The 27,732-nt window shown below is 38.7% G+C and overlaps 2 protein-coding genes across 9 annotated transcripts; one reads left to right on the top strand and one right to left on the bottom strand.

Moving 5' to 3' along the window:
- Positions 1-5,026: 5,026 nt before the first annotated feature.
- Positions 5,027-10,088, top strand: LOC147473920 (la-related protein 6B-like). Its single transcript, XM_086586869.1, has 6 exons — positions 5,027-5,039; positions 5,116-5,135; positions 8,923-8,988; positions 9,074-9,142; positions 9,381-9,515; positions 9,627-10,088. The coding sequence occupies exons 1-6, from the start codon at positions 5,027-5,029 to the stop codon at positions 9,852-9,854; spliced, it is 531 nt and encodes a 176-aa protein (XP_086442995.1). The 3' UTR covers positions 9,855-10,088.
- An 88-nt stretch (positions 10,089-10,176) lies between these two features.
- LOC147473919 (dihydroflavonol 4-reductase-like1) lies at positions 10,177-25,370 on the bottom strand. 8 transcript variants are annotated; one of them, XM_086586877.1, is made up of 12 exons: positions 25,198-25,370; positions 24,816-24,926; positions 24,542-24,689; positions 24,366-24,419; positions 24,073-24,190; positions 22,385-22,443; positions 12,448-12,531; positions 12,050-12,278; positions 11,467-11,651; positions 11,178-11,340; positions 10,817-11,015; positions 10,177-10,417 (listed from the first exon to the last, which is right to left on the bottom strand). In XM_086586877.1, the coding sequence occupies exons 7-12, from the start codon at positions 12,472-12,474 to the stop codon at positions 10,279-10,281; spliced, it is 942 nt and encodes a 313-aa protein (XP_086443003.1). In that variant the 5' UTR covers positions 12,475-12,531; positions 22,385-22,443; positions 24,073-24,190; positions 24,366-24,419; positions 24,542-24,689; positions 24,816-24,926; positions 25,198-25,370; the 3' UTR covers positions 10,177-10,278. The 8 variants fall into 8 exon arrangements, with proteins under 8 accessions (XP_086443003.1, XP_086443002.1, XP_086443004.1 ...); XM_086586876.1 differs by having other exon boundaries at positions 24,603-24,689; XM_086586878.1 differs by lacking the exons at positions 24,073-24,190; positions 24,366-24,419; positions 24,542-24,689; positions 24,816-24,926; positions 25,198-25,370 and adding an exon at positions 22,542-22,675.
- Positions 25,371-27,732: the final 2,362 nt, after the last annotated feature.

Here is a 27,732-nt window from a genome sequence, read left to right as displayed (position 1 = left end):
AGGTCCGACAGAGAGACTAGACTCAACAACCAGGTATCCACCACATACGTCACGTGCTACTATCGGATGGTGGAGAACCTATGTACTATCAAGAGGCACTTGTCATGTTACAACTTTGCAGAAAAATGGTTGAAGGCCATGCATGACGGGGATGGATTCTTTGCATAAGAATCACACTTATGAAGTTAGTTGAGAAAACCCACAGGAGAAAAAGTTCTCAAGAATAAGTGGATATACAAAGTCAAGCATGAGGAGAATAATCCTCACCCTAAGCAAAAAGCTTTGCTTTGTTGTGAAGGATTCAATCAAAGGAAAGTGGATTGACTTTGATGAGATTTTTTCTCCTCTGTAAAGTGAAGATGACTTCTATCCGGTGGTATTGAGTATGGCCGCATTCTAGAGTATGAACCTTTTTGTTGAGGTTGAGCTTCCCGATCCTAGATGTCAAGACGCTTTTCTTCATGGAGACCTTGAAGAAGATGTCTACATGGACCAGCCTATTAAATAGTTTGAGGTCAAAGGCAAGGAGCACCTAGTATGCAAGCCGATAAAGAGCTTGTATGGGTTGAAGGAAGAAAGGAATACGGTGGTACATAAAGTTTGACTCCTTTATGGTGAAAAATCAAGGATACAAGAAGTACCTTTACATTTTACTATCATCATGTTTTGTAGTTGAGCTTGTTTGTTGATTTACTTGATGTTTAGATTTCCGATGGAGATTTTATTGGTTTGGCTATTATCATGTACAATGTGGATGATATGTTTTTTGATAGTTTATTTGGCCCAAACATCAACAAGATATCCAATTTACGATATAGGAGAAGAAAGTCAACTTGAGTGTATTAGAATGAAGTCCTTTGAGATGAAGGATTTGGGTCAAGCAGAAGCTCCAAGATACTTGGGTTATAGATCACCGTGAATTTTAGTTTTGAATAAATTTAGAGTAGTTAAGATTTGTGGCTTTCTTCAAAAAATAGTTATGTGAATTCTTTAAGATCTTTTGTATGGATCGAATGGTTTAGTCGAAATTCATTTTCCGCTTGGTGGCCGCCCGCATGACTAAAGAGATGTGTCCTAAAAAATTGAGCATGAGCAGAAGTCGATGGAAAAGATTCCTTATATATCCGAATTGCACCATTTGATGTATGCCAATGGTGTGTAAATAAAGATATTGCTTTTCGCGTTTGGTATCATTTGCCAAATCCGGTGTAGCTAAAAGAGCATTGGGAAGGTGTTAAGTGGATATTGAGATATCTCAAAGGCACTTCCAAATCGTGTTTGTGTTTTGGTGGAAGTAAGCCCTTACTTGAAAGGCTTTAACCGATGCGGAACATGGCGTGATGTTGACTTGATGAAGTCCACCTCCGGTTATCCGTTACTTACTTTTTGCGGGGAGCAGTTTCTTGGCAATCTAAGTTGCAAAAGTGTGTTGCCCTCTCCACTACGAAGCGAGTATATTGCAGCCAATCGAAAGTGTTGCAAAAGAGTTTATGGATGAAGAGGTTCTTCAATTAACTAGTTTAAAGCGTAAAAAATGAAGTTCTATGTGAATTAGTGTATTAGCAGCCATCCACTCGAGCAAGAATCCGAAGTTTTCATTCTAGATCCAACATTTGCCACACGCCGCGTTATCATTGATTAGAGAAAGTACTTTGAGAGACAAGCATTTGTGTATCGAGAAGATCCATACCGACAAGAACGGGTCGGATATGATGACCAAAGTCTTACCGAAGGTAAGTTTGATGTTTGTTGCGATTGGGTATGGCGGCGCAAAACATGCTCCGCTGATTTGGCAATTGCATGGAGGTAGCCCCCTCACCGCTCGGAGGGGGAGATTGTTAAGTTATCCCTCACATGAGGAGAGAAACCGAGCGACAAAAACGGCAAACTAAAACATCGGGGCCAAAATCGAATAAAGCAAGGACGCCACTTTACGAGTTCCAATAACATAGAATGGTCCAGACCGAATCCGACCCGATCCGATTACCAATATATCGGGTTCGGTTGATTTTTGTATCCGCGTATTCGGCTCAGAGTGAGGTTTGGGTTCAGATATAATTTTTTTTGAATTTTTAGTGTGGGCCTTGATTACGATTCGATATAATCGGAATTTGGTTTTTGGAGATAAAACCAAAAATCAAGGTTTTAGGAAAACCCTAACCTAACAAGTCGTCCCAATTTTAATCCGTTAAAACAAAAGAGATAACCTTGGTGTTGATACAACCCCGAGAAAGAGATAATAGTGATCTAGTAATTTATTTTTATTCAAATCCATCCGTAAGTCGAGAACCCCACCCCACCTGAAAAAAGGAGAGATTGTAATCTTCCTTCCCACTTTATTAAGATGCCCACGCTTTTATAAAGTAGGCATCATTGATAACCACAAATAAATCTTTGTGTTGTGGTTTGCTTTTACCAATTATTATCATTCATTAAAATAATAGTTGTTTAGCTTGATTTGGGCATGTTAGTATAAGTTCCCGCTGATATTTAGAATTCATCCGAGTTGAAGGTGTGTTCATACAAGTTATCAAATAACCCAACTCAAGATATGGTTCCTAGAACCGTGCTTGGATGAGATTTCGCTTTTGAAGTCGCTTCTATCCTATTGAGGTTTGATGGAGGGGGAGGGGGAGGGGGTATGGACTAGAAGGAATTAATGAACCGTAGATTTTTTTTTTGGGTTAACTAGTATTACCCCCTACTAGATGAGCCAATTATGATTTTTCCTCCTCCCTCCCACTAGATGGGAAATTAGAGTCTCCTCTCTAAACACACGGTCAACTTGGTTTGACCGTTAATTTTTAAGTCAAACAATTGAAAATTACACAAATGCCCTCATTGTTTTCAAAAAAAATGTTCAATTTTAATTAGGTAGGGGCATTTATGTCATTTTCAATTATTTGACTTGAAAGTTAACGGTCAAACCAAGTTGACCGTGTGTTTAAGGGGAAGACCCTAATTTCCCATCTAGTAGGGGATCCTAATTGGCTCATCTAGTGGGGGTAACACTAGTTCACCCTTTTTTTTCCATTCTGTAGAGGTGGTGAAACATGCCCTTGTTATATTAACTTCACACGTCCCTTAAAGTGACTCGAAAGGCTATCAATGTGAAAACGCGGAGGGGAATTCCCCACTCCATTTAGTGGTTGATAGTTAGGGTGCGTTTGTTTATCAGGAATAAGACTTGAAGAGTAGAATTAACGGACTCCAATTCCTTTCATTAAGTCTTTGACAAACCCATGTTAATCCAAAGGAATTCTAGACTATGGAAATCGGTTTCTTATTTCTAATCCGAAAATGGAGAAATAAACTAAAAATTGGAGTCTGTTAGAGAATTCAATACGGCAACCAAACACATTAATTGAAGTAGGAATTGAATTCCGATGATTTCTGAACATTTGCCAAATACACATTTTGTAAGTTGGAATCAAATTCTATTCTAATATATTCCATTCCAATAGTTTCCTACTCCATTATATTCCTAATTAGTTTCCAGTCTCAGTTGTCAAACACACTCTTAGTGTATACAATTTAGACACTTCATTGGGAGAGAATTATTTGTTACGGGGGTATAAAATTCACAATCGATACGGTTTACCCACCCATTGGAGATGCTCTTGTTAGTTGTGTTATTCTGAAAGTGACTATACGCTCCTTAGCAATATCACAGAGAACAATGAGTTTTCCTATAAGAGCATTCCCAATACAGTCAACAACTTGTTACCTCTACATAGGCATCACATATGACTATTTCCCCTCATAGTTATCTTATTAGTGAAAAGCTATCAGGGTTTGCCCAATGCAGAGGTTGGACTATTTCCCCTCATAGTTATCTTATTGGTGAAAAGCTACCAGGGTTTACCCAAAGCAGAAGTAACTTTAAATTTTTGAACATGATGTTTCATTCCGTCTAGATGTATTTTAAATCGGGACGGAATGAAAAATCTCGTCCCCTCAGTCTACATTTACATACTCCAAATAGACGAAAGATCTTCATCTTTTCCACCAAACTTCACTCCCCATTAACAATTTTCTCTCCTTCAACCCAATTTTCTTCAATTAAACTTCACACTTAATGACTTCTCAACCCCCCAATGATTCCCCACCAGCCTCACCACATCAAGAGCGTAGTAGATGGTTTGGAAAACGCAAAATTACAAAAAAATGGGGCAAAAAGGATTGTCATCAACAATGAATTGAATCATTTGACTGATGGGAGGGGAGGGGATGTCCCATCCGAATGTTTTTTAAGCGAGATGAGATGTTTTATTCCGTCTGGTGAGATTTATAACCCATACGGAATTAAACATTTCGTCCGAAGTTCACAACTCAGTAACAATCTCGGTAGAAGTGCTACCCTCATTGTTACCTATTACACCATAACACTGATTTTGCAACATCTAGAAAAATTGATTGCTAACACTAATTCATCCGTTACAATGTTTGTCACACATGTTTTCCATTAGAAAAGTTGCCAATCGTTACATATTCCATGTGGGCAAATACAAGATTTATTTGGTAACATTTACTCAATAGTATGTGACGGATAAGGAAGTGTTTTTTATTGCAGCAAAAAAAATAATAATAGAAAGAAAAATGAAAACAAATGGAACCGGGTTAAAACTTTAGGGGGGATGTTTTCATTATTGTGCTCATCTCTCACCCTTTTCAATAACAAAAACCGTTGACGCTGCCAGCTAGTGTTGCCTACTGAGGTAAATCGTCATTTTATCCTTCCCTTTCTCCTTCCTTTTCTTCATCTTATCTTCTTCCTCCTTTGTAACAATATGGGTTTTTGTTAGAGTGTTAGATTTACACAATCAATTGTTCAATCTACTCAAGAAAGAAAACTTCTTTTGGGCTAAGGTAACATTTTATATATTTTAATGAATCATCTTTTATTTTTATTTGCAGTTTCTAGTGTTTCTATTTTTCGAAAAAAGAAATCGGCTTTTGGGTTTGTCTAGGCATAAGATTATTAGGGTGTATGTTAATAATAGATTAGTATAATTATCGGTCAATCATGGCCAAAGCTTGTATGTTAATATTCCAGTTCTATATGGTCCGATTTTTTTAGTACCCATTTTTAAATGTTCCTGATTTTTTCTGCAGTTACGGTTTTGGTTAAGCAGGTACCCATTGACACCCTAACTACCAAAAAGTGTTAAAAGATTCCCACAACATCCATCATTTGCCTCAACCATCTTATATATATCTTTCATGGAAAGAATTGTATCTTTTTTATCCAATAGAAGGCCCCTCTTTCAGCCAAAAACGTACAATCAAGTAAACAGAGAGAATCATATCCAATAGTAAAAAAGCTTTGATTAGTAAATTTAACAGAACTTGTAAACTTAAAAAATTAATAAAACAAACAAGTTACTTACAAAGTTTCCTCAATCGAGATATAGTGTTTGCTCCTATTGAATATTCCCATAGTCTTCCACATTACACCTTTCTTTTCTATCATCTCCGCTATTCTTAATTAACTCCACATCTCAACAAGTGTTGGGGAAACAATATCAATTGATCCCCACTAAGATAGCTTGCTCTTGGACAATCTTTTACTCCAATAAAAAAAATAAACTTTAACTACAACCAACAACTACAACCTAAATTATGGATATAACTTTCACAAACAAAAAATATAAAGCAAGTAAAACATACCACAACACAAAGATGTACCATGGTTCGGCCAATGATGCCTACTTCCATAAGAACTAATCTTTTTATAAGTATGAGAAGGAAGATTACAATCACTCCTTTCAAGTCTCTCCATCGTACTATATCATTCTTATCTCTTTACAAGTTTTTCTCTTTGTAAATGTTTTCTTTCAATTTTGATTGCTCTCAAAATTGGGTTTCTATTCAAGACTTAGGTTTTCCAAAATCTTACTTCTGTTTTTATAGTAAACTGCAATTTCGCGGTTCATGTAGAAAAATTGAAACTGACAAGTTTAGGCATGAGTGTGCCATCTCTCGGAAGGTTAATTTTGAAGCCTCCCTTCTTTTCCCCCATCTCAAAAGTCCAGTAACTTTGTTTCATGAGAGGTTGAAAAAAACTATATTCTTTTTCACGGGCAAAGGGCGCTTTTGGTCGAAAGCTATCATCAGCTTCCGACTTATTCACACGAATCAATACTGTTTTTCTCCTTTTCTTTCTCATCCTCATGTGAGGGATAACTCCAACAATAAGCATTATATATATCCTGTAAAAAAAAACAATGAATAATATAAAAACTTCACCCAAAATAACAAACCCCAAGTCCCATCTCAAAATTCAAAGATATACTTGAACTGTAACTTGGGTTTCGAGTTTGACAAAAGAGAGTGTCCATCCTCATTCATGTCCCAACTGATTTTTTCATTACCAAAACTCTTCCCACTTTCTTCTTCACTTTCCATCTTACCAGTTACGAACGCACCTACGATTGAGTTTGAAATTTCGCTAAAAGAGCTTTAATTATTGACATGAATATATCGATCAAATATTTATGATATATCAAACAAATTTGAAATTTAAGTGGAATTTAGTATGTTTCTATGAGTTAAGTTCTTTGATGATTACATCGTTGTACGAAAAACTCAACAATGTAATCATCAAAAGAACCGACAAAAACATACAAAATTGTAACACATCTCATTTTTCAAAATCCTTTAGTCGTATATCTTTATGAATTTTCAATTCATATATGGCTTGTTTATATCGTTGTGATGTGTTAAAAATATTTTCATTGAGAATTGGTTTGCATTAAAAACAACCTGACGCTTAAAAATTATTTTTATTAAAAATGGATTAACTTTTAGGGATATTTTGTAAAGTTTCTAGTTTGACAGGGATCTAGTAACAAATTTGACAAGGTAAGGGATGTTAAAATAAAACAAAAAGGGTTTTGTTTCAGTAGGAAAAATAATAATAACAGCTGTAATAATAATAAGAGAGGGAGAGGAGTGCCCATGAACAGAAATGAAAAAATAAATAAAAATAAATGGAGATGGAGATTGATCTTAGTAATAGAGAAAAGGAGAATTAGAGTGAAAGAGAGAGAAATGGGAAAATAGAAAGTTATAAAATGTAAAGGAAAATACAAAGAAGAATAAAGCGGGAATTTGACGGCTTTTCGTCGGAATTGAACCCAAGCTCGGGAGCTCGGTGTCGATTGTAGGAGATGGGAGTTTGCTATTTTAAGTGAGTAATCATCTTTTAACTCTGTTTTTATATTATGTTTAAGATCAGATTGATTGTGTTGTGTGGTTGTTGAATTTAAATTGAGTGCAAACTGTTAAGGATGAACTGGAATTTTTATGCTTCTGCCTCCGACTTTGATATTACGTATAAAATTGAACGTTTGTTATTTTTCATTGAATCCAACTCTGAATGAAAGTTCAATGTGTCCTTTCTTCAACGCAAAATGCCCCAACCCATTTGGATGTGTGGGGAAAAAGTTAGGGTTTCGACAACCTAGGTCGTCAGAGTTTTCTGACTGAAGAAAACAGTTTCAGTGCACTGGATTGGGGTCATGTTTTCATATGGTTAAGTGTTGATTTAGGCGTTTGCTAAAACATGAAAAAGTAAGGTTTACGAGTTTTCTTTCCATCCCAATTGACCTCGTCGCATTCCGAGGTCTGTGGAGATAGTTACGGTGTCTAGAAGTTTAGTTGGCAGAAAAACAGTGCGTTGGAAATCAGTTTCTGCACACTGTGTTCGATCCCTGTTTTAACATATTTAGATTGAGATTGAGAATTTTTGTAAAACATAAAGAAGTAAGGTCTATGTGTTATCTTTACAACGCAAAAAGCCTAGTTGCTTTTGGATATCTGTGGAAAGAGTTGTGGTATCCCGAATATAGTCCGTCAGAAAATCTAGTTTGCTGAAAATCAGGATTTTTACCGTTTTCGACCTAAGTTTTCTTCTAGATGAAGTGAGGTTGGGACTTCGAGGCCTATATGAAATGATGAAATAACAAGTCTACATACCCTAGTTTCTAAATAATCAAGTTGTGTGTCATTTGGATGAAGGTAGGGAAATTTATTGCTTTGACAAGTTGGCTAGAAAACCTATCGTGTCCTTTTTTCTAGGTGCATGGACCTATTTCGGAGAATATTTCTAGAAATGAACTAAGAGTTTCTTAAATAATTCCTGGGTGTTTTGTACTCTGTTTGTAACCTACTTATAGATAGTGGTTTTTTATTTGGAATGAAGTGAGACTCTTGTTACGGGAACACTTGCTTTCTTGCCTTCAGACCAGTTGTATATAAATACATCAGCTAGTCAAAGTTTTGATCTGCCTTCATTTGGGTTTGTGAGGAAGTTAAACACGTGCAATGCAATTTCCATTTCCATGCCCGTATCCTTGTCCGACATCATAGCTCGTAAGTTGTCTACATTCAAGCTACCACTATTCGAGCAATCTGTACGTTCGTCAAAAGGATTGAAGGAAGCAATGGGTGCTTACCCCCTATCCTGAGTTAATAATTAATAATTTACATTTGAAGTGTTCATGAAGTGTAACAAGATCCTGAATGCAAAACTTGCTGGACCTTAAATTTCATTAAGATGCTTATGGAAGAATGTAAATGAATTCTTTGTTTACCCTCTTTGTTATGCATTTTCACAAGCATCTCAAAACCGGAATGGCGTCTCAAAATCGGAATGCAACTGAGTTGTTAATGTGAATCGACGTGAGGCCCTTATTGAAGATAAATAACTTTCTCTTGTTGGTATACTCGATTTTATCTATGCATATTCTTAATTCTTGGTATCTATTGTCTTGGTCTTCCTATTGAGTTGCATAGTTTTAATAGCAGAACAGTATTTTTTCCTATTCTGTATGGAATACATATTGAACCTCGTGCAGTTAGAAGAAAACAAGAGGGTGTATTATGAGCCACTTATTCTACATACCTTGTGTATAACAGTTTAATGGTCTACTGCAGTTGCATGCATTTGTGGAATATGAGAATGTTGAGATAGCTGAGAAAGCAGTAAGTGTAATGTGATTCATTGAATTTGTCTTTTCACAAACAGCCTCACTGTTAACAGATTGTGTATGTTATTTTTCTGTGGTAGGTTACTGAGCTGAATGATGAGAGGAACTGGAGAAGCAGTCTGAGAATCCGGTTACTGATAAAACCTGTGGTATTACTTTTAACTTTACCAGTTGACAGTCGTGAGTTGTGTCAATCCTGATCTGTCACATTGGCAAGAGGTTCCATAATATACTTCTGCTCGAGAAGACTATGGCTTCCATTAAATATCATGTGTCATCCGAATCACACTGCTTCCTCACTTCAGCAAATAGAATCAAATTCCAGTATGGTATACTTAGTAGATGTATTAATTGACTTGCAACTCTCTTTGCTACTTGTCTATATAGTTAAAGTCTGTGCAAACACGAGGTAGAAAGTCTGGGAATGAAGGGGAAGGAAATGCAGAAGATAATTTGTCCACATCGGATCAGTTAAATAAGCACATGGAAGATTCGGCTGACATGACATCCCATGAGCACACTGTAAGTCTAGTTCCCAATTGTCCCTCGTGCACCCCAATCACAACCACCACACACTTTTTCTTTAAAATGTGCTGTGTTTAAATGATTAACTTACATTTTTAGAGAAAGCAGGTTGACTTCAGTATCCCTGACAAGGACGGTCACGGCCGAGGTAAGGGGCGTGTCCGAGGTCAGCTTCAAAATAGCCGGGGAAGCCATGTAGGGACTCCCCCAGCAAGTAATCCTGTCAATAATGAGCAATTAAATGCTGCCAAACAACTTCCAGGGCCCCGTATGCCTGATGGAACCAAGGGATTCACAATGGGCCGGGGAAAACCAGTTGTCTCTGATATTCTGTAATCATTTCTGTTACTGGTTCTTGGGGAATCTGTTGGTAGCACTGGATTTTGTAACCATGGTTGATAAGTTTGCGTTCAACGAAAATTTTGTTGTAAACAAGAAATGGAAAGAAAAGAAAGTGAAGACGCAAAGGGTAAAAAAAAAAAAAAGAAAAAAGAAAAGTCGAATGGATAGTTGGTGAGTAGAATTTAAAATATATCGAGAACAGTTTGTTCTTATTTTCTCGTTGCATCACCCCATTCTAGTTCGTCTAATTTACTGAAGCGAGTGATTTGATATAAGATAACTAGTCTTAAACTCTTAATCAGAATTGACAAAGACATTTTCAAGAACTAAAAAATGAATTCAAGTCACTGACCACTGTCTAAGTTCTTCGTATGGTATAACTTAAGTGGACAATGAGTATCCTCAAATTGAATCTTTTTTAGACAAAATTGTAGCCTTGATCCTTGAGCGATGCAACACAGTCATCAAACATCTCTTCGATCCCTTTAAAGGTGAAGCCTAAGGTCTTCAGCTTGGAGGTGTTGAATTCATAATAAGGTCTATGAAGTCGGTCAAACCTGAAATGCCACAAAACCATTATGATTATGATCATGGTCATAAGGGATGAATTCTCGTCGAATGACATTTATATATGTATTACTTGGCAATGCTGTTCATACAAACACCAGCAGGATAACACGAGCAAATTAGAGACAAGCTAAACCAACGTGGATATTAATATATTACAGTTTGGAAATGTAGACTAAAAATGCATTCAGCTTGGGAATCTAAATGTCTTTTTGTTTCTGAGCTGGTTATGAGTTATGACTTATGACTACGTTAAAGATTAGCAAGTGGGAGCTGCGACTGCGCGTTGCCCCACTCCACAAGCAAAACCCAAACTCTTGTAGGTTGTTGCTTAGAAAGAGCCAAAGACGGAAAATTTTGCATGTAGAGAAGTGATGGTATGCAAGCACCTATTAGTGTTTGGTATGGGCAAGGACGGATAACGCTTTGCTAGAAATGAAACCAAATCAGTATTGTCAAGGACACGTGAACTGCAGAGGTATCTTCCTTGGGCATTGACTTCCTCGTAAACGAGGATGTGGGCAAGTGCCACGTCATCTATATGTATATAGCCCATCCTTCCATGCCACGAAAACTTGTCAGACGCACCTGTACGTACGCGCAAATGAAAAATATAAAAAATTAAACACATTATTCCATCATCAAGACTACATATTATTAGTATATATAAAAGATGTGTTAGTTGCACTGCAATCAAAGATGGGATCTCTTTTTACTCGATAATGAAAAATTAAGAAGTTACAAACTTACCTCTAAGAAGACCAAGGACATCGGAGGCAGTTGAACACAAATCTCGTGCTAGACTGGGACCAATAACAAAGGAAGGAAGAATGGTGATCAAGCGGATCCCATTCTCTCGTGCAAATTCCCATGCTGCCTTCTCAGCTAAGATTTTGGATAATGGATACCAAATCTGTGGGGCATAAGTGATCAACGATGATAGTGGATTGATTCGTTATTATGAGAGTGCAAGTATATAGGAAATAACTATCAACACAAGAATTGCGTTTTTGGAGGAGCCCTCAATTTTAACAATTACCTGCAACCTCTCGCAAAGTTCCACTGAACTCCAAGATGATTCATCCAAAGGTACATTGGGATCGAAATCATCTCTCACTCTAACAGTTGCAGAAGAGGACGTGAGAATAACTCGGGTAAGAAGAGGGTTCTTTTTGCATGATCTTAGCACGTTTAGGGTGCCCTTAATAGCAGGGTCCAGGATTTCTGCCTGTCAACAAAACCAAACATTTATATTGATGGTTTAATTAATTTATATATCAGTCTCATGATATTAATTCAATATTTTTTGTGAAGGAAAATCGCTTTGTTGTGTAAATCCCCGTACTCAAATATGAAATCGTGCTGAACCAAAGTTCATTTGGAACTCTGGAGCTGACTTATTTAGTTGTGTTAAAACTGACATGATCAATGAGAATTTTAAAACAATTGGCCAAAACTAAAAAGGATCTTGGTATACTAAGTATCTAGGTGATGTGACTAACCTAATCTAGCATGAGGTGTGCAGTGTGCACTACTAGTTGATATTTTAAACCCATTTGGTTTTTTCATTAACAAAATAATGCAGTAATCAAGTACATAGATGCATGTCAATGGAGACGGACGTGCCTTTGGATCTGACTTGGGCCCCAGGACAGGGGAGGCAGTGTGAAACACACCATCACATCCCATAACCGCGTCATCAAAGCTGCCATCCTCCATTAAATCAGCTTTTACCAGCTCAAGTCTCTCCTTTGCTCCTTCCAGTTGCCATAGATGTGCCAATTTCTTCTGGTTTCCTGCCCCCATCCATGGACTATATAGAATCAAAATGATTGTCGAAGCTTGTGTTCGCTATTGTTACATGTCATCATAGGATCTCATATTAATGATGGTTGAGAATTGTTATATATAGTTAGCTAAGCATGCAATTATCAACTAAAGAACAACTACAAGAAGATCATATTTGAAATTATGCATCATGCAAGCATGCATCGCTCCGAGAGAGGGAGAGAGAGAGAACCTGGGTCTCTAACAGTTCCTTTGACATGATAGCCAGATAAAAGAAGTCGCTTAACAAGCCAAGATGCTAGATACCCTGATGCCCCTGTAACACATACTTTGCCTTTGAACATATCCTGATCCATTGTTTTAGTCACACTAAAAAGCATTCACGATTGAGCATGTCTTTATAAGAAGAAGATAAGAAGAACACCATATGCATGAGCATTCAAAATAATGGAAATCCGATTTCAGGTTAGAAGTAGGTGCCTCATGTAAACTAAAAGCACATGAGTTTACAAAAGTGTCAGGTACCGGCCAATTTAGGTTTGTGATATGTGATCGTCCCAAAAGAACAGTGTAAAGTTGCGCTGAACTAAACCCGAGCCCGGCCCACTCTTTCTATCTCTCTCCTTAAGTATGTAACTATGTAAGGAGAGTGCACATTGTACAGAAAATGCACTTCGTAGCTAGAGTTATTGGTTAAATTTTATTTTGGTCATGACTATTGAAACTTGAAAAGTGAATAAGAGTACATGTTAATGGACCAGGTAGCAGTAAAAACAAAAACAGAGTTATAGCTGCAAAATATGGTTTCCAAACAAACAACTATATTTCCAAACATATATATATATATAAAAAAAAAAAAAACTTCAAACCAACTTCAACTTCACAATTAGTCTGCTAATTAAATACATAATCCAATGATATCGCTTTGAACTTTAAACCAACTTCAACTTCACAATTAGTCTGCTAATGATATCGCTTTGAACTTCATTCACCTTTTTCAATTCTTCTTCAATCTCATGATCATTACTCCCTTGACATTTTCGTTTGTCAACCCAATCGAAAAAATCACATTGTTTCTCTCCAGGATAATTTGCACAACCATAGAATTTTGTCCTTTATTTCCTTTAGCATTTGTGCGTATGATAACAATTGGAGCTGGTTCACCACAGTAACAATGTTTGATGGTAAAGGAAGAATTGAGAAAGAGAGACGACATTTGAGAGAAATTCGAGAAATTCGAGTGAAATTTGAGAGAAGTCAGTGAGGAAAGGAGGAGTTGGGGATTTCAATTTACGTATGGTTTTCAACTTTAGAGAAATGAGAAATTGGGAATTTCAATTTGACTATATTCAACTGGAAAATAACAATTTGACCATGCGAAATAGTTGTGTCTTGCATTTGGGTATGGGCTTATAAAACGAGCTCAAGCTCGAGTCGAACTGCTCACGAGCAAGTTCTCACGAGCAACTCGAGCTACTCTAAAACAAGTTTCAAATTAAAAAACTTGACTTCAAGCTCTCCCTACGCGCAACGCTTCTCAATGACCAATCCTAGCCAAATCAGCTGTCCCTATTTTGCAATATAGGGTACCCTAGTTTATTTTATTTTTTAAATAATAATTGTACGATACGTTGTAAAACCGATACCCTATTTGATAACTGATAATAAACTTTTTTGGATCAGATTTAACTACTAATAAAGTGATTCCATCCATTTAACTAGGGGTGATTTCAGATCGGATCAAGGGATTTTGAATGGGCAACTTGTTTTTCAAATTCAGAAAATTGGGAAAAAAATCGAAATATTTAGATAGAAATTTGGAAAATCATAATAAAAACCGGAAACTCTATTCACTTACTTCAAGCTCTCTCCCTCTCGCGCAACGCTTCTTCGGCAACCAAGTCGGACTCAGAATTATTTCCGAAATGGTAAAAAGGAAAGAAAATCTAAAACGATGAATTTGGAAGAAAAAACAGTGAAATTTTGTAGCGCCCCAATTTTCCCGACAACTGAATATTCAGATAAAAGAGCTCGATCTAAATATTCAACCGTCTGATAAACCAAGACGTGAGCAGGTTTGACTCACACGAGTCCAAACTAAAACTAAAATATAAAACCGCCCTGAACATTGCATTCTAAAAGAATTTCGATAGAATTCCGCCTATATTTCTAACATTTCATAAATTTTTCAACCTGTCCTAACCTGAAAATCAGCTAATATACTTCCATTTAATATATTCAACCTCAGTCGCAACCCAACTACTAAAGATATATTGATTTGTGGCACTGGCTACTTAATCCATCTCGACAAATGCTAGTTAAATCAAATAGCTGCAGCGCCCCAAAACCAATCTCATACCCCATATCGGTCTTTCACAAGTGAACGCTAATCCATGTCATAGTTCCTAACTAATGGATGCATCTTAATATGGATTCATTATTAAAGACAATAAAGAAATGCGAAATTATTACAAAACAACTTAAATGAATAAATTTAGGAATAAGAACAACTAAAAGAACCGTCTTAGCCAATCAGAGTACGCTTCACGTTCAATTTTCCTTAGTGAACACACACGCCCTTTTCCTGTTTTCTAGGAGCATGTTTGTCCCTGTGAAGATACTCCAACGCTCAACGTTGGATACGTAGTCAATATATAATAATCCTCTTGAAATGAAATTGAAAACACAAGACAGAGTTACACATACCTTTAGCTGTTTAATACCACTTACCGTTTCCTTATTAAATCCTAGTAAGTGCATCGATTAACATATTCTCAAGAAAAACGTTAGCAATCAATATAATTCCATATATCCATGCATAACACGAACAATATAATTTAGCCAGAAATTAGTCAAATATAAAACAGATTAAACACTCCACTTATTTGTGCAAGGGGTAGGGGTTTTCCTATGGACGTGGCCGAGCCGGGTGGCTGCCTACGTACCCATTTAAGGATCAAGCGAATCGTAGTTCCCCCTATTCGGGTAAGGATCGATGGGATGGATTAAGTCATTTCCGATGAGGAAGGTGGTATAGGTTCCTCACTCTTGTTCTAACCATGTAACGTCCTCTCACCGATTCTCAACCTTGAATCGGTATTCTACCTAGTATGTCACTTCACTTCTACTTATTCGAGGTTTTTCCCGAATTCACTTCTACCATATATATATTATTCAACCTAGACAAAAGAAATATTTAACGCAAGAGAACCTATGATAATCGCATGTCATTAATATACTTATCTTAATACTATTCTAACATCCAATTAATTACGCGGGAAAGAAAACAATAAGTTAATAAAATAGGCACGGATATATTAAAGCTCGTCGCGAACTTGCGGTAGCCTGACAATGGCCTGCAGTGACTTAACATGGTCTGTAGCGGTCTGTAACAAATTTAAGAACTAACAGACCCTTAGCCATAAAGCCGAAGTCCATACTAGATGAAATTCCATTCATATATGAGATTAGTGCATTATTTTTTTTTCTCTCCAAATTCATACTAACAGTAGAGCCCAAAGAATCTAATAAGTACATGAATAAACATGGGCCACTTCATTAGGCAGTCCTTGCATTGAACACAACACCATTACACATTTCCCACTATACTCCAAAAAGAATCGGCAACAGCACAATAACAATCATGTAGTACTGCATAAGTTGGAGTGAAGATACTAGAATTGTGAGCATGAAATATAGCGGGGAGGAAAATTAGGTACAAGTTAATGAATCCAAAGTTGGGAAGGATATTCCATAAAAAAAATTACTAATCCCTCTGAAATACAAAGGCAGACAAATCAGAGTTTATATGTACTGGATGCAATTAAAGTATGTACAATGGCTAAGCTTGCTTCGCAGTTCCATTTTGTTGAACACCTGTTACTGGGGTGTTGGTGCCACTCTTCTTGGAGGCACTTGATAGCCCTGTAATTCTCCTACCCATGAACTTCCCTGCCTTGCTCGGCACGTCAAGCGCCGAGGTAGTTGGCGTTGATCCTATCCTTGATATGAGCTCTCTTGGGCTACGGTTGAGGTGAACAGTGAGATAGTGGTGGATCGATAAAGAAGGAATTCTAACCCTTTTGTTTTGCTACCGCTTTTGAACTAATCATATTAAACCGGATTGCTTATCCAAGAAAGTATGGTATACATTACTTAGAGAAACCGTGAAGGATGAGCTTTATTCTCATCTAGTTTTGGGCAATGGAATATTATGAGCAGCCTTCCCTATGGCCGGCTATCCTTTGACATGAATAGCCTATCTGATTTGCTGAAATGAGTTGTTTCTTTCTCCGATAACGGGTGAGCTGAGCTGCGATTTAACCGCGCGTAAAGGACAGAAAGAAAGACAAGGGAAGTGAGCACAGGAGCTTGGGCTGAAGCAGCCATTTTGATAATCTGTGGCTCCGAATCGAATCGGGATGGAGATGGAGGTCCATGAACGCAAGGTTTGATTTGTATAGATGCTTTGAATAGCCCATAATTTGTATTCCAAGAAGCAAGTAAAGCAAGTAAGTGAAGTAAGTATGGCAGCTATAGTTGAATTCTAAGGGCGGGAATCCAATCTTTGTTTAATAGACTGACCTTGATAAACATCTTATTCTAAAAATGATAGGACGAGCTCTTTCATTGAATTCCCAAATGAGTCTCCTGCCCCAAAATCCCCGAACTTAGGAAGTGAAGCCCAAACATTCGTGAAGTTTGTAAGTTGAGCGGTTGAAATCCCTTTGACGTAAGATATCCCCCCCTCTACCACCATCCACCAACTAACACCAAGTTAACACAAAGTGTGACACCACCATCGCGCAAAAATCACTTCACCACTCATTAGTCTACACAACAACACGACACACACTGACGTAGCTTGCGGCAGCAGTCAGCTGGGGCATCTTTGGTGGCAGCAGCTTGAAATCCCTTGACGTAAGATATGCCCCCTCTACCAGCTTCCACCAACCGCCATTGCTAAGTCTTGGTTACTGACAAATCTAGGGAGTTTTATGTTGCAACTGAGCAGTTGGGGGGATGCATTGTACGTCAACTTGAGGCTGGATTTCTTTGTTGTTGAGTTCTTTTCAATCAAACAAGTGGTGAGTGACTTTGCGGTGGGAGTTGTTTAAGTTTAGTCCCACATTGGAGAGAAAAGACTAATGAATAGTGTTTATAAGGCAAAGTCCCATAATGAGGGCGTGGCCCCATTGTTTAGGGATTACTCACACAAAGCGATTCATGGATAGAGCTAAATTCAACGAGCTGAAACAGGGTTTCAGGGTTCAGGGTTTCAGGGTGACATACTCTCCCTCCCCGGGGAACTAAAGGACATACGCCCCGGGGCACTAAAGTGGATACTCTTCCCCCTCTCCGGGGATTTTACAATTGACTTTTTTAAACTGGATACCAGTGGAACAGAGCACTTTATTGCTGCTCTTGTCTATCTTATTAATGCACTATTTGTTTGTTTCCTATATAGGAACGAAGAAGCCGAGCCTGTCTATCACGTAAAGCAGAATGAATCCAAATAAGCCCTTCCCACGTGTCAAGTTGAATAAATGAAAGCAGCCGCAACCAGAGAGATCAACCTGCTTTATTTTTTTAGGCCCGGCAAGAGAACGAACTAATCCACGACCGGCAAGTTTTCCGAAACCAGACTGAATTGTGACTTAAAAAAAAAGAATGCTAGCTGAAAATAAAAGAAAGAACGCCTATTTTCCCACGTAGTTCATCGGTCAAACCAATGATTCTCGATAAAAAAAGTAATAGAGTCTTTCTTTTTCTAGTTAAACTTCTATCAATGCAATGAAAGAACCATCTCTTCCTATTTGTTTGTCCTATTAGATAGAAAGAAAATGAGACCCCATCCCTTCTTTACCACTTTTAGGGGTGGGGGTGGTGAAGGGGGGGTTTTACATACAACCAAGGCAAAGGGGTTTATGATTGAATCTCAGAGGCATTATTATCATTTGGTAGATCCAAGTCCATGGCCTATTTCGGGTTCACTCGGAGCTTTGGCAACCACCGTAGGAGGTGTGATGTACATGCACCCATTTAAGGGGTGCAACACTTCTAAGTTTTGGCCTCATATTTATCCTATATACCATGTTCGTGATGGTGGCGCGATGTTCTCGTGAATCCACGCTGGAAGGACATCATACCAAAGTCGTGAATTAGGACCTCGATATGGTTCTATTCCGCTCATCATATCGGAGGTTATGTTCCTTTTGCTCTTTTTCGGGGCTTCTTCTCATTCTTCTTTGGCACCTACGGTAGAGATCGGAGGTATTTGGCCCCAAAAGGGATTGGAGTTTTAGATCCTCGGAAATCCCTTTTCTTAATACCCCTATTCCCCCCTTCATCCGGAGTTGCCGTAACTTGGGCTCATCATGCTATACTCGGCGGGGAAGGAAAAACGAGCAGTTTACGCTTTAGTAGCTACTGTTTCACTGGCTCTAGTATCCACTGGCTTTCAAGGAATGGAATATTACCAAGCACCCTCCACTATTTCGGATAGTATTTATGGTTCTACCTTTTCCTTAGCAACTGGCTTTCATGTGATTATAGGTACTCTTTTCTCAATCATATGTGGTATTCGCCAATATCTTGGTCATCTGACCAAGGAGCATCACGTTGGCTTTGAAGCAGCTGCATGGTACTCCCATTTTGTAGACGTGGTTCGGTTATTCCCATTTGTCTCTATCTATTGGTGGGGAGGTATATGAAGGAACGAAGAAGTGGATTGAGGAATGAAAGCTCGAAGACAAAGAGAACCGGGCTTTTCAAAAGAATTACTGCAGCTTTCCCACTCCCTTTGATTCTCATATACAAAAAAGTCTCTTCCACTTCCCTACCAAATCTCTCTGTATTCTGGCACATAAATGAAGGGATCGAAGAGATTATGGCAGATCATGTTCACCAAGAAATGACCTGAAATTGGATCTTGGTCTATTTTAGATTGTTCCTTTTAATCGTAATCAAAGATATTTTCTTGTCTCTCGTTTTCTAGGATCTTCAAGTAAAGATTTTCATTAAGTGGATTGGATTTCGCTTGGATTATGCTATGTATGAATTGAGAGAAAGTCCCCTGAAGCGGTTGAGGGGCCGCTGACCGAAAGGAAAGCGGGTAAACCGCCGGCGTCTTATTGTTGTCAAACTGGGCCATACAGGATAGCTTGGTAAGCAAGTAACCATCGGCAACTTCCAGTTTATTCTCTTCTTTCTTTTTGTTGTCACAATCGACTAACGGAGAAGTCACCCGAAAGGGGCAATATTGGTTCAAATCCAATTCGTGAGAAGAGTCCAAGCGAGATAGGCCTATACGCTGGAGGCTCTATCATACATCAATTATAAGTTCAAGACGGGCATCCCCATAAAGTAGTTGTTCCTTTCCCAACTATAGCTGAACTTGCCCGAAGGAAATGTTGGAGATGCTTGCCGGGAAAGAGTTTTGTTACCAAGTTCAGTTACCATAAGCGGAAGTGCAACCCTTATATCTCCGATATAGTTGGTTGCATACCCAGTTGTCCTCGTTTACTCAGATTCAGTTGGAGCTCAAAAGCTTGTTCCAACATCCGAGCCAATTCGAGTACCGGAGCTCGCAGCAGAGCCTGCGGCAAAGGCAGAGTTTTTGGTTCCATTTCCAGTTGCAGTTCGAGAACCAATGCCAGTGGATCCCACAGAGGTAAAGGTTGGAGCAAAGATGGAAGCAGCTGGAGCATAGTAGGTAGCTAGAGCATAGGCAGAGACAAAGCAAGCGCCAGGGTGGGAGGAAAAAGAAGGGCATTGATTTCGACTTTATTAAGTCGTCGTTTCTTAAGCCTTTCTTTCTATTTATTAATTTCTTTATTTATTTGAATTGAGTTGTTAATCCTCTACTAGGTACCTATACTTATGGCTTTGCTTATGCCTATGTTCCTGCCTTTGTTCTTGGTGTTACCGATAGATACCTTTGCTATTGGTAGATAAGCTGGAACTACTGGATCTTATACTAGGTATACTTCTATCTTAGCTACAGATGCTGCTGATAATATTGATGGTGCGTATGGTACTTCAAAAGGATCTGGTACTGGATACACTACTGAATTTGGGTATGAATAAGCAAGAACTTGAAAATAAAAGTTCTACAACCCTAGTTTATGCCGCCTATGCTACTGTCTCTGCCTTTGCTTATAGGTATTATTATAGGCACTTAATATGCTACAGTACTTGTTATGCTTCACTTAAAAAGTAGCCATCTTAGCTACTAATGCTACTGGTCTTTCGACTGGATCTGCCCTTGCTTCCTATGCTGCTACTGATACTGATAGTTATGCTGGTGGGTTGACTGGTCTTGTTACTGGTGCTGGCTATGCCACTACTGTAACCTCTGTCTATGGTGGCTGTGCCCCTGCCCTTAATGCCTTTGCTTCAGCTGATGGGACTGGTGCTTTGGCTGGGGGATTCAATAGTTTGTTTGGCAAGGCACAAACTTGATTTATGCATATAGATGTGCGGCGCAGCAGGCAATGACGAAACCCCCTTTATAGGGACTGAAAAAACTCCAACTCGGTCTTGAACTGACACTGGAATTGGATTGACTACGGGATCTGCTTACTCCCCAGCACCCAGATTCGCTTTTGACTCGGTCAACCAGATATGGAACTTAAAGTACTAGGTAAACTCTGGCACCTGGCACGAGAAAAGGATCTTTATCTGGGCGAGATAGTATGGCTTTCAAAATTCAATGTATTTGCTCGAACCGGAACAACTGGAACTACACCCAGCAAGAAAACACCCTATCTATAGCAAGAAAATGGATCGCTAACGCCTTTACTAGTTTTGGGCACTCAGTCCGTTGTTTGTTTGCTGCTACTTCTGGTTGGTGCTCTGATGCTGGTCATGATTCGATAAAAGAAACTGCTTACTCGAGGCCTTCACCTCTGCTACTAACTTCATTAGTCGCCTCCTTATGGTGTTCAGTGACTCCGCACACCCTTTTGCTCTTTCTCCCGCCGTTGTTCCTGTCACGGGTTGTGCTCCCGTGACTCTCTCGCCCTAGGTTGGTTATAAGCCCGAGATTGGTATCGGTAGGCAGGCCTATGGGCAGGGCCCCAGTCGCAGAGCTTCTTTCATTCTTATTGATCGCGTGCCTTGTAAAGGTTTCTATCGAACGATAAGACAGAAAATTGATACCGCTGCTGACTTTTCTCATATAGCTTCAAGAACCTCTTTGATAGGGACCCACAGCCCACTTCCCTACCCCCTGTGTAGCCGCAATGGCATCGGGCCTCATTTTAGGCTTCTTCTTTCTATTCTTTGTGCCCTCAACTATGCCGAAAAAAGAAGTTGGACCAAACGAAATAAACAACCTAAAATCTTAAAAACCACATTGCCCAATATTGGGATTGGGCAATGACTCTGTCAAGAAACTGCGCTTTGCATTCCCTGTATGTACAACCCGCTTACCACATCTAATCCAGCGGTAAAAAATCTCGATGAACCCCATTTCTCACTAGATCATGATATGAGTGGAGAATGCTATCAAAATCATCATATCTAGTGAATAGGTGAAACAAAACTAAATTGCGATAACCTTCCCTCCAAAGGTCGCAGCTGGTTTCTCACAAAAGCACCTCCAGGCGGTCAAGTAGCACCCCTAGTACGACTTCATCTGCCTGTTCTTCGACCGCCTCCTCTGCAGCCTCTCTCGTTAGTTGACTAAGGTGAGAAAAACAGAGGTTACGGGCGATTATAAGAGATAAGCCAAAGCCGACTTCCCAACAATAAAAATTCTATGACTTCATGTTCAGACATTTTATTTCTTATTTCTTTTTTTTAAGCTGACTCCTTCCGCAGCACCTATTAATTTTAGCTTCTTCTAACATTGATAACAATAACACAAAAACAAATTCGAATCTTTAAACTAAAAAAGAAAGAAGAGAAACAACTGGGAGAAAGAAAGAAACAAAAAAGCGAACTAGAATATCTCCTTCCTAGAATACTTAATGAGATAAAAAATGCCATCATTAGGGCAAACAAAGTAATAGCTTCGTTAGAGCAAAGCCTAAAAATAGCATAACCAAATGATTGTTTTGCTAATGATGGATTCCTAGCCACAGAATGGATCAAAGAACTAAAGACGTTTCCAATACCTACAGCAACTCAAACTCAGTAACCAATATAGCATTTTATAAACTTACCCTTCAGTGTAGTCAGCTTGAAGAAGATCGAGGTACGTGTCCCATTTGTTTCCAATTACCTAACAATGTCATTAAACACAGAAAAAAACAAAATCAAAATTGACACGAAACAAACGAAGTAGGGTTAGAAATTAAGATTTTTCTTCTTTTTTTTTACCTTCCCGCAAGTGAAACATCAAACGGGAATGATCATCTTTGCTGTGCCCTAATAATTTTCTGGAAAAAAAAAATGTCCTAAATGTAATGTGACACCTTTGGGCCGAAACTTTGGGTCCGTTCAAATTGTGAATATTGAGGGCATGCTGCATTGCTAGTTGCTACACTTAGGCTAAGTCCAACGGTTTGGTGTCACAATATGAAGAAGGAAGTCTCGGTTGTGGCTTTTCGTCTGCTGTTGCTCTCTTATCTGTGGCAGTCAAATAGCTGGCAAGGATAGGTAAGTAAGAAGGGATCCCCCTCTTTCCTTAGGCAGGTAGGTGATCAAGTATGGCAGACGGCAAGGTGAGGATATATATAAAATGAGCCCTCCTTTTAGACCACACCATCGGTAATTGATATCTAGAAGACGCAAAGACGAAGACGCAACATCCTTTTTGTTATCGGCTTCTCTATAGGTTTCAAGAAAGCAAGGCTTAGAATGTATTTTGTTTCCTTATTGTTAGGACAAAGCAGGAGCTTCCTTTCCTTGCCTGGTAGTTGAGTAAGGTTTGTCGGCATCCTTTCGAGTGAGTTGTTTCTTTTTTAGTTGTTCCAAGGGTTGATAAGGAAGAGTAAAGCGAAGGAAGGATAAGAATAAATTAGCCGGTAGCTCTTTCTCTCTGGAGAGTTGTATGTAAGGTTGTTTCTAGAATGAAATAGCTGAGGCAATCTCCTAAGCCATAAGAGAGGAGGATAGAGTTAGCATTGATTGGGAAGCAAGGAACTAGTAATCCATCGAAGAGGAGCTTACCCTAGAGAAGTAAAAGGGAGGGAATTGGATATCTGTCCTCAAGTCTTGGCTAGAAGCCATGAATACCAATAGAAGAGAAGATGAAATGACTTATCCAGTTATCCTAGATACCTATTACCTTACTACAGGAAGGAAAAATCTGAAAGGCAAAAGCCTAACTACTATTAACGCTAGAAAGCTAAAGGGCTTACCGAGTGGGCTAACTATGAAGGGCAGAGTTAGCGGGAAGCTGCTTACTAATGGATAGGCACGAAAGGCCTGGTATTTTGTTGCTAGGTTTCCATTTGGTAGGCAATGAAGAGGTAGAAGCAGGAGATGAAGCAATGAGTTGGTGACAGACAGGATAGGAAAGCCTTAGAGAGAAGACGGTTGGGCGATTGCGATTACTTGGAAAATAAGTTTGAAAAAGAATCTGATACTCTAGGTCGTAGCGATCCCATAGAAGAGGACTCACTCTAGTTAGGCCTTTAGGCAGGTTTAATGACTGTTTGTTTTAGCCCAAAGGAGCACATTAGATTACAAAAGTAGTGGACAAAGAGCGGTTGAATTTTACAGGTTCCAAGCTATCTGAAGACCGAGTTAACTAGGAGTAGTTCTTGGTTACTGTTTACTTTCCTAGCTCCCTGACTAGGAAAGGACTAGGTAGGGGCTATTTGACGGTACCGGCAGTCCACGGTAGCGTGGTTTAGTAGCAGCTTTCCCTCTCTTTTATTTGAATCTGTAATGTAATGCTGTTTACCTTATGATGAGGTCCCAGCTCGCTGAGGCCTCCAACAAGTCACAATATTGCTTCTGTAGCAGCATAGTTGGATACAGTCACAATATTGCTTCTGTAGCTGTTCACGTTGGGGGAGAACCTGGTTAAAAAAGAAAGACCTGCTAATTAAAAAAATATATACAAGGATATAGCCATTGAACCAGGAAAAGGAGAAACGGAGCGGTAATTGATGTTATGCCAACTATGCTCCCAGTCTCACAAACAAAGCCGGTCACTCTTTATTAAGAACATGAAAGAATGGTTTATAAACTCACTACTGATGAGGAATCAAACCCATTGATATAATCTAACACGGACTGGCTGAGAACCTGCATTCGAAGAAAACAGACGTCTGAGAGAAGCCTTAAACAAGAAATAAAAAAGAAGTATGTATTCAGATAAAACAAAACCCTGCCCCTAATTGAAATTGCAGAGAGTTATGATGTTTCACCACTTCAAATTATACTGTTTGACACAAAAATGACAGACAAATCCCTTCATATGAAGCAAACCTCTCTACTATTGCCATCACCCACTGATCCCAACAATTGAAGAATAAACGCTCTTTCCATTTTTTCGATTGAATCATCGCATGCAACCTGTATAATGGCAATATCTCAGCACGAATGAAGTCGAAATACCAAATTCAAGCAAAACAAACAATAAAGGATAAAGAGCTTCCTTGCATGAGTTGAAAACAAAGAGAAGAATAGCAGTATGCTTACATTGACAAGAATAGAAATGAAGGGATTTGCAGAAGAATGTTGGGAGGAACAGGTGTGATGCAGAACAGCAAATGCAATCAAACGCTGAGTGGGCTTGAGCATATCATTGTCCTGAAAACAACAGCAACAACAACAACAACAACAACAAAAAAAAAAACTAAAGTTAGAGGAAACGAGTATAGAATAGCTGGTGACATGGCAGTGTTGGGTTTGAAACCCTAAAACCAAAAAACTATACCAGGATTTCTCTATTGAAATTAGTCTTCGAAACTTATGTACAAAATGTATATGGGAGACAAGACAAGAGACGTAAAGAAACGGGGTCAAGGGATATACATACATTTAAATAATACAAATAAAAATAAAAATAGCACATGTATACCTCGATGAGAAACGCCAGAGAACAGCAGAGGTTGAAGTGGATTGCGTGCGGGAATTTGGAGGTGAAATCCTGAACCACTTGATCAATCGAACGTTGATCGGAGTTGAGGAGAGCGAACAACTCTTTCGATTCTTGAATGCCAATCATCTTTTCTCTCTATTTTTCACAAACACTCTCTCTCTAATAATGCTACTCTTTTATGCGTGCGTGCGCCTTCCACACTAATGCTGCCAAACGGGCCTCCATGATCCAACAAGGCCCAATCAACTAAGTCTGGATTTGGATTCAGATCCTAAATAATTAAAAAATCATGCAGACCCCGCCCAATTTGGGGTCTCAGAATTGTGTTGGCGAACCTAGAGTTTTGGGCGCACCCCATCACCAAAGCCCGATAAAAAACCCGAAATAACCAGGTTATCTTCTTTACGTTACATACATCCTTCGTCTCCGTTTTATGAAAATGATTCAAGTTACCACAATCAATATCTTTAGCGGATGGACAAGATAGATAGTTGTCATTTCCCAGATACTCACTAACTCTTCTTGTCTACCTTCGTTAACAAAGAAACAAAGAAGAATCTTGTAGCTTCACCACCGGGCCATCCCTCTCTTAATGCAATTTAGCAACCCTCCACCAACTTTCGAAACTTTCTCCAATTCCGCATTTAAACACATTGTGATAAAAGATTTTGTGATCTTCGGGAATAAAGAACAAAAACGGAAAAATGACTTGATATCTTCATGTTGTAAAAAGTCATAACTAAATCTTAAAGAGGAAATCAGTGAAGACGCATACTCTCCAGAATCATATGGTATGGTGCTTTGTAAGGCACTCAGTTCATCATCCCATATGAGACAACATTTCTCCAATCTCAACAACGACCCAACTATCACAATTGCCAAGGCAAGCCTTTGCATTCTTTGCTGATCTACTTGGCAACAGTTTGTAACGTTGGAATTTCCACAACATCACCAACCTTTTCCTTGAAGAGAACCCAAGATTCCTCCTCCGACAACTCTTGCATTCTCGATGATTACTTTAGTCCCCATTTCACGGCAAATATTTTCCATTCGAAAGTTGTCAAGACGATTTTACGACCACTTATGATCACTTCCTATTGGGATGCCAATATCGATAAGTCTAGTTTCTTCCAAATATCATCCAATATAAAAAGGAAAGGTTATTCTTCTTTCAATCTCTCGGACAAAGCAGCGCTTCTAACAAAATGTGAACTACCAGGTTTAAATTCCAAGCCAAGCCTCTGAGTAATCTCATCTTGAATTTTTTGTATGTCAGGGTTACTGGAGACAGTCACCATTATAACTTTCTTGAAGATTTGATCCGGATCTCCCAACGATTTAGCATGGTCGTTTGGGTTTAGTTTCTACTACCCAACCGGGTCGTTTGGGAATTCGATGTCCCAACGATTTAGCAGTGTCGTATGGGTTTAGTTTCTGCGACCCAGCCGGGTCGTTTGAGAATTGGATGTCCCAACGATTTAGCAGTGTCGTTTGGGCTTAGCTTCTGCGACCCAGCCGGGTCGTTTGAGAATTGGATTCAATACGTGACGATGTCCCAACAATTTAGCAGTGTCGCTCTAGCTTCCCCTGGACGACTTCACTAGGTGGATTGAGCGAACTACATAGCGATATTTATGGCCATCTAGATATGTTTGTATTTGGAAATTCTTGAATTGAGAATTATTTTTTGGAATTATTTTTTATTTTTTGGAAGTGGGGTCTTTTAGGGTAAGGGCAATAGGAGGTTGCAACAAATTACCTTTGATGTTGGTGGGAGTGCCCAACACAAATTACGATTTTTTTTATCAATGACAAATTTGTAAATTTTTTTTTTTGGGTCCGCCAAACACAAAATGAGTTGTGCCCATAGTGAGTACCATAATTAATTAGGGGTAATCGGTAACGAGTATGTTCTCAGAGTGATAAGATTTGCTACACTGACTATTTTAAAAAATGTTACCACGATATTGGCCTAGATAAGGATCATTCCACCTATAGAGTGAAATGTTAACCCAACTCTATAACTTAATGTCTCTAATAAGTCCTTAGTTGTCAAATCCGTTTGGACTGTTAAATTGTCAATTTCTCTATAAGCTCGAACTTATATAAAGGGTCAATTCTATTCATATATGAGAGGAGGTCTCGAAGACATGTGAATGACTAGACATCTTCACATGTCAACATAGATATGTTATAGTTTAATACAATGTACTATACTAGTTTTTTTTAACAGTGATTGCATTGGTCTTTTTTTGTTACGAAAAGATAGATACAATGTACTTTCACTGATTTTGCATTGTGCTGTGACCAATATCACGAAAATAGGTGTTTGATTTGAGGAACGAAAGGGTTTTTGTCCACACGCACATTTGGTAAAGGTTTTTAGACATAATTGGGCCGGTTGTACAAAATATAAAATTCAATGAAAATATATTGTGTATTCTTTTTCGTGTTAAATATTTAGAGAGTTAAGTATACCCACACCGATTAAATCGAAGGACCCTAGCCCGAAGG

This window comes from Coptis chinensis, unplaced genomic scaffold (assembly GCF_015680905.1).
Source record: "Coptis chinensis isolate HL-2020 unplaced genomic scaffold, ASM1568090v1 utg1580_pilon_pilon, whole genome shotgun sequence".
NCBI lineage: Eukaryota > Viridiplantae > Streptophyta > Magnoliopsida > Ranunculales > Ranunculaceae > Coptis > Coptis chinensis.
Note: the sequence above shows the minus strand (reverse complement) of the source record. Positions and strands in the feature narration are given on the sequence as shown.

What these genes read in the sequence shown, in the direction of transcription:
- LOC147473919 (XM_086586874.1), bottom strand. Translation starts at nt 12,595, where the DNA reads ATGCTTTTTAGTGTGACTAAAACAATGGATCAGGATATGTTCAAAGGC. An exon ending in CAAGTCAGATCCAAAGGCAC is followed by an intron (nt 11,652 to 12,049) that starts GTCCGTCTCCAT and finishes GTTGACAGGCAG; the next exon opens with AAATCCTGGACCCTGCTATT. An exon ending in AACTTTGCGAGAGGTTGCAG is followed by an intron (nt 11,341 to 11,466) that starts GTAATTGTTAAA and finishes TATGCCCCACAG; the next exon opens with ATTTGGTATCCATTATCCAA.
- LOC147473920 (XM_086586869.1), top strand. An exon ending in TTGAGATAGCTGAGAAAGCA is followed by an intron (nt 8,989 to 9,073) that starts GTAAGTGTAATG and finishes TTTCTGTGGTAG; the next exon opens with GTTACTGAGCTGAATGATGA. An exon ending in TGACATCCCATGAGCACACT is followed by an intron (nt 9,516 to 9,626) that starts GTAAGTCTAGTT and finishes TAGAGAAAGCAG; the next exon opens with GTTGACTTCAGTATCCCTGA.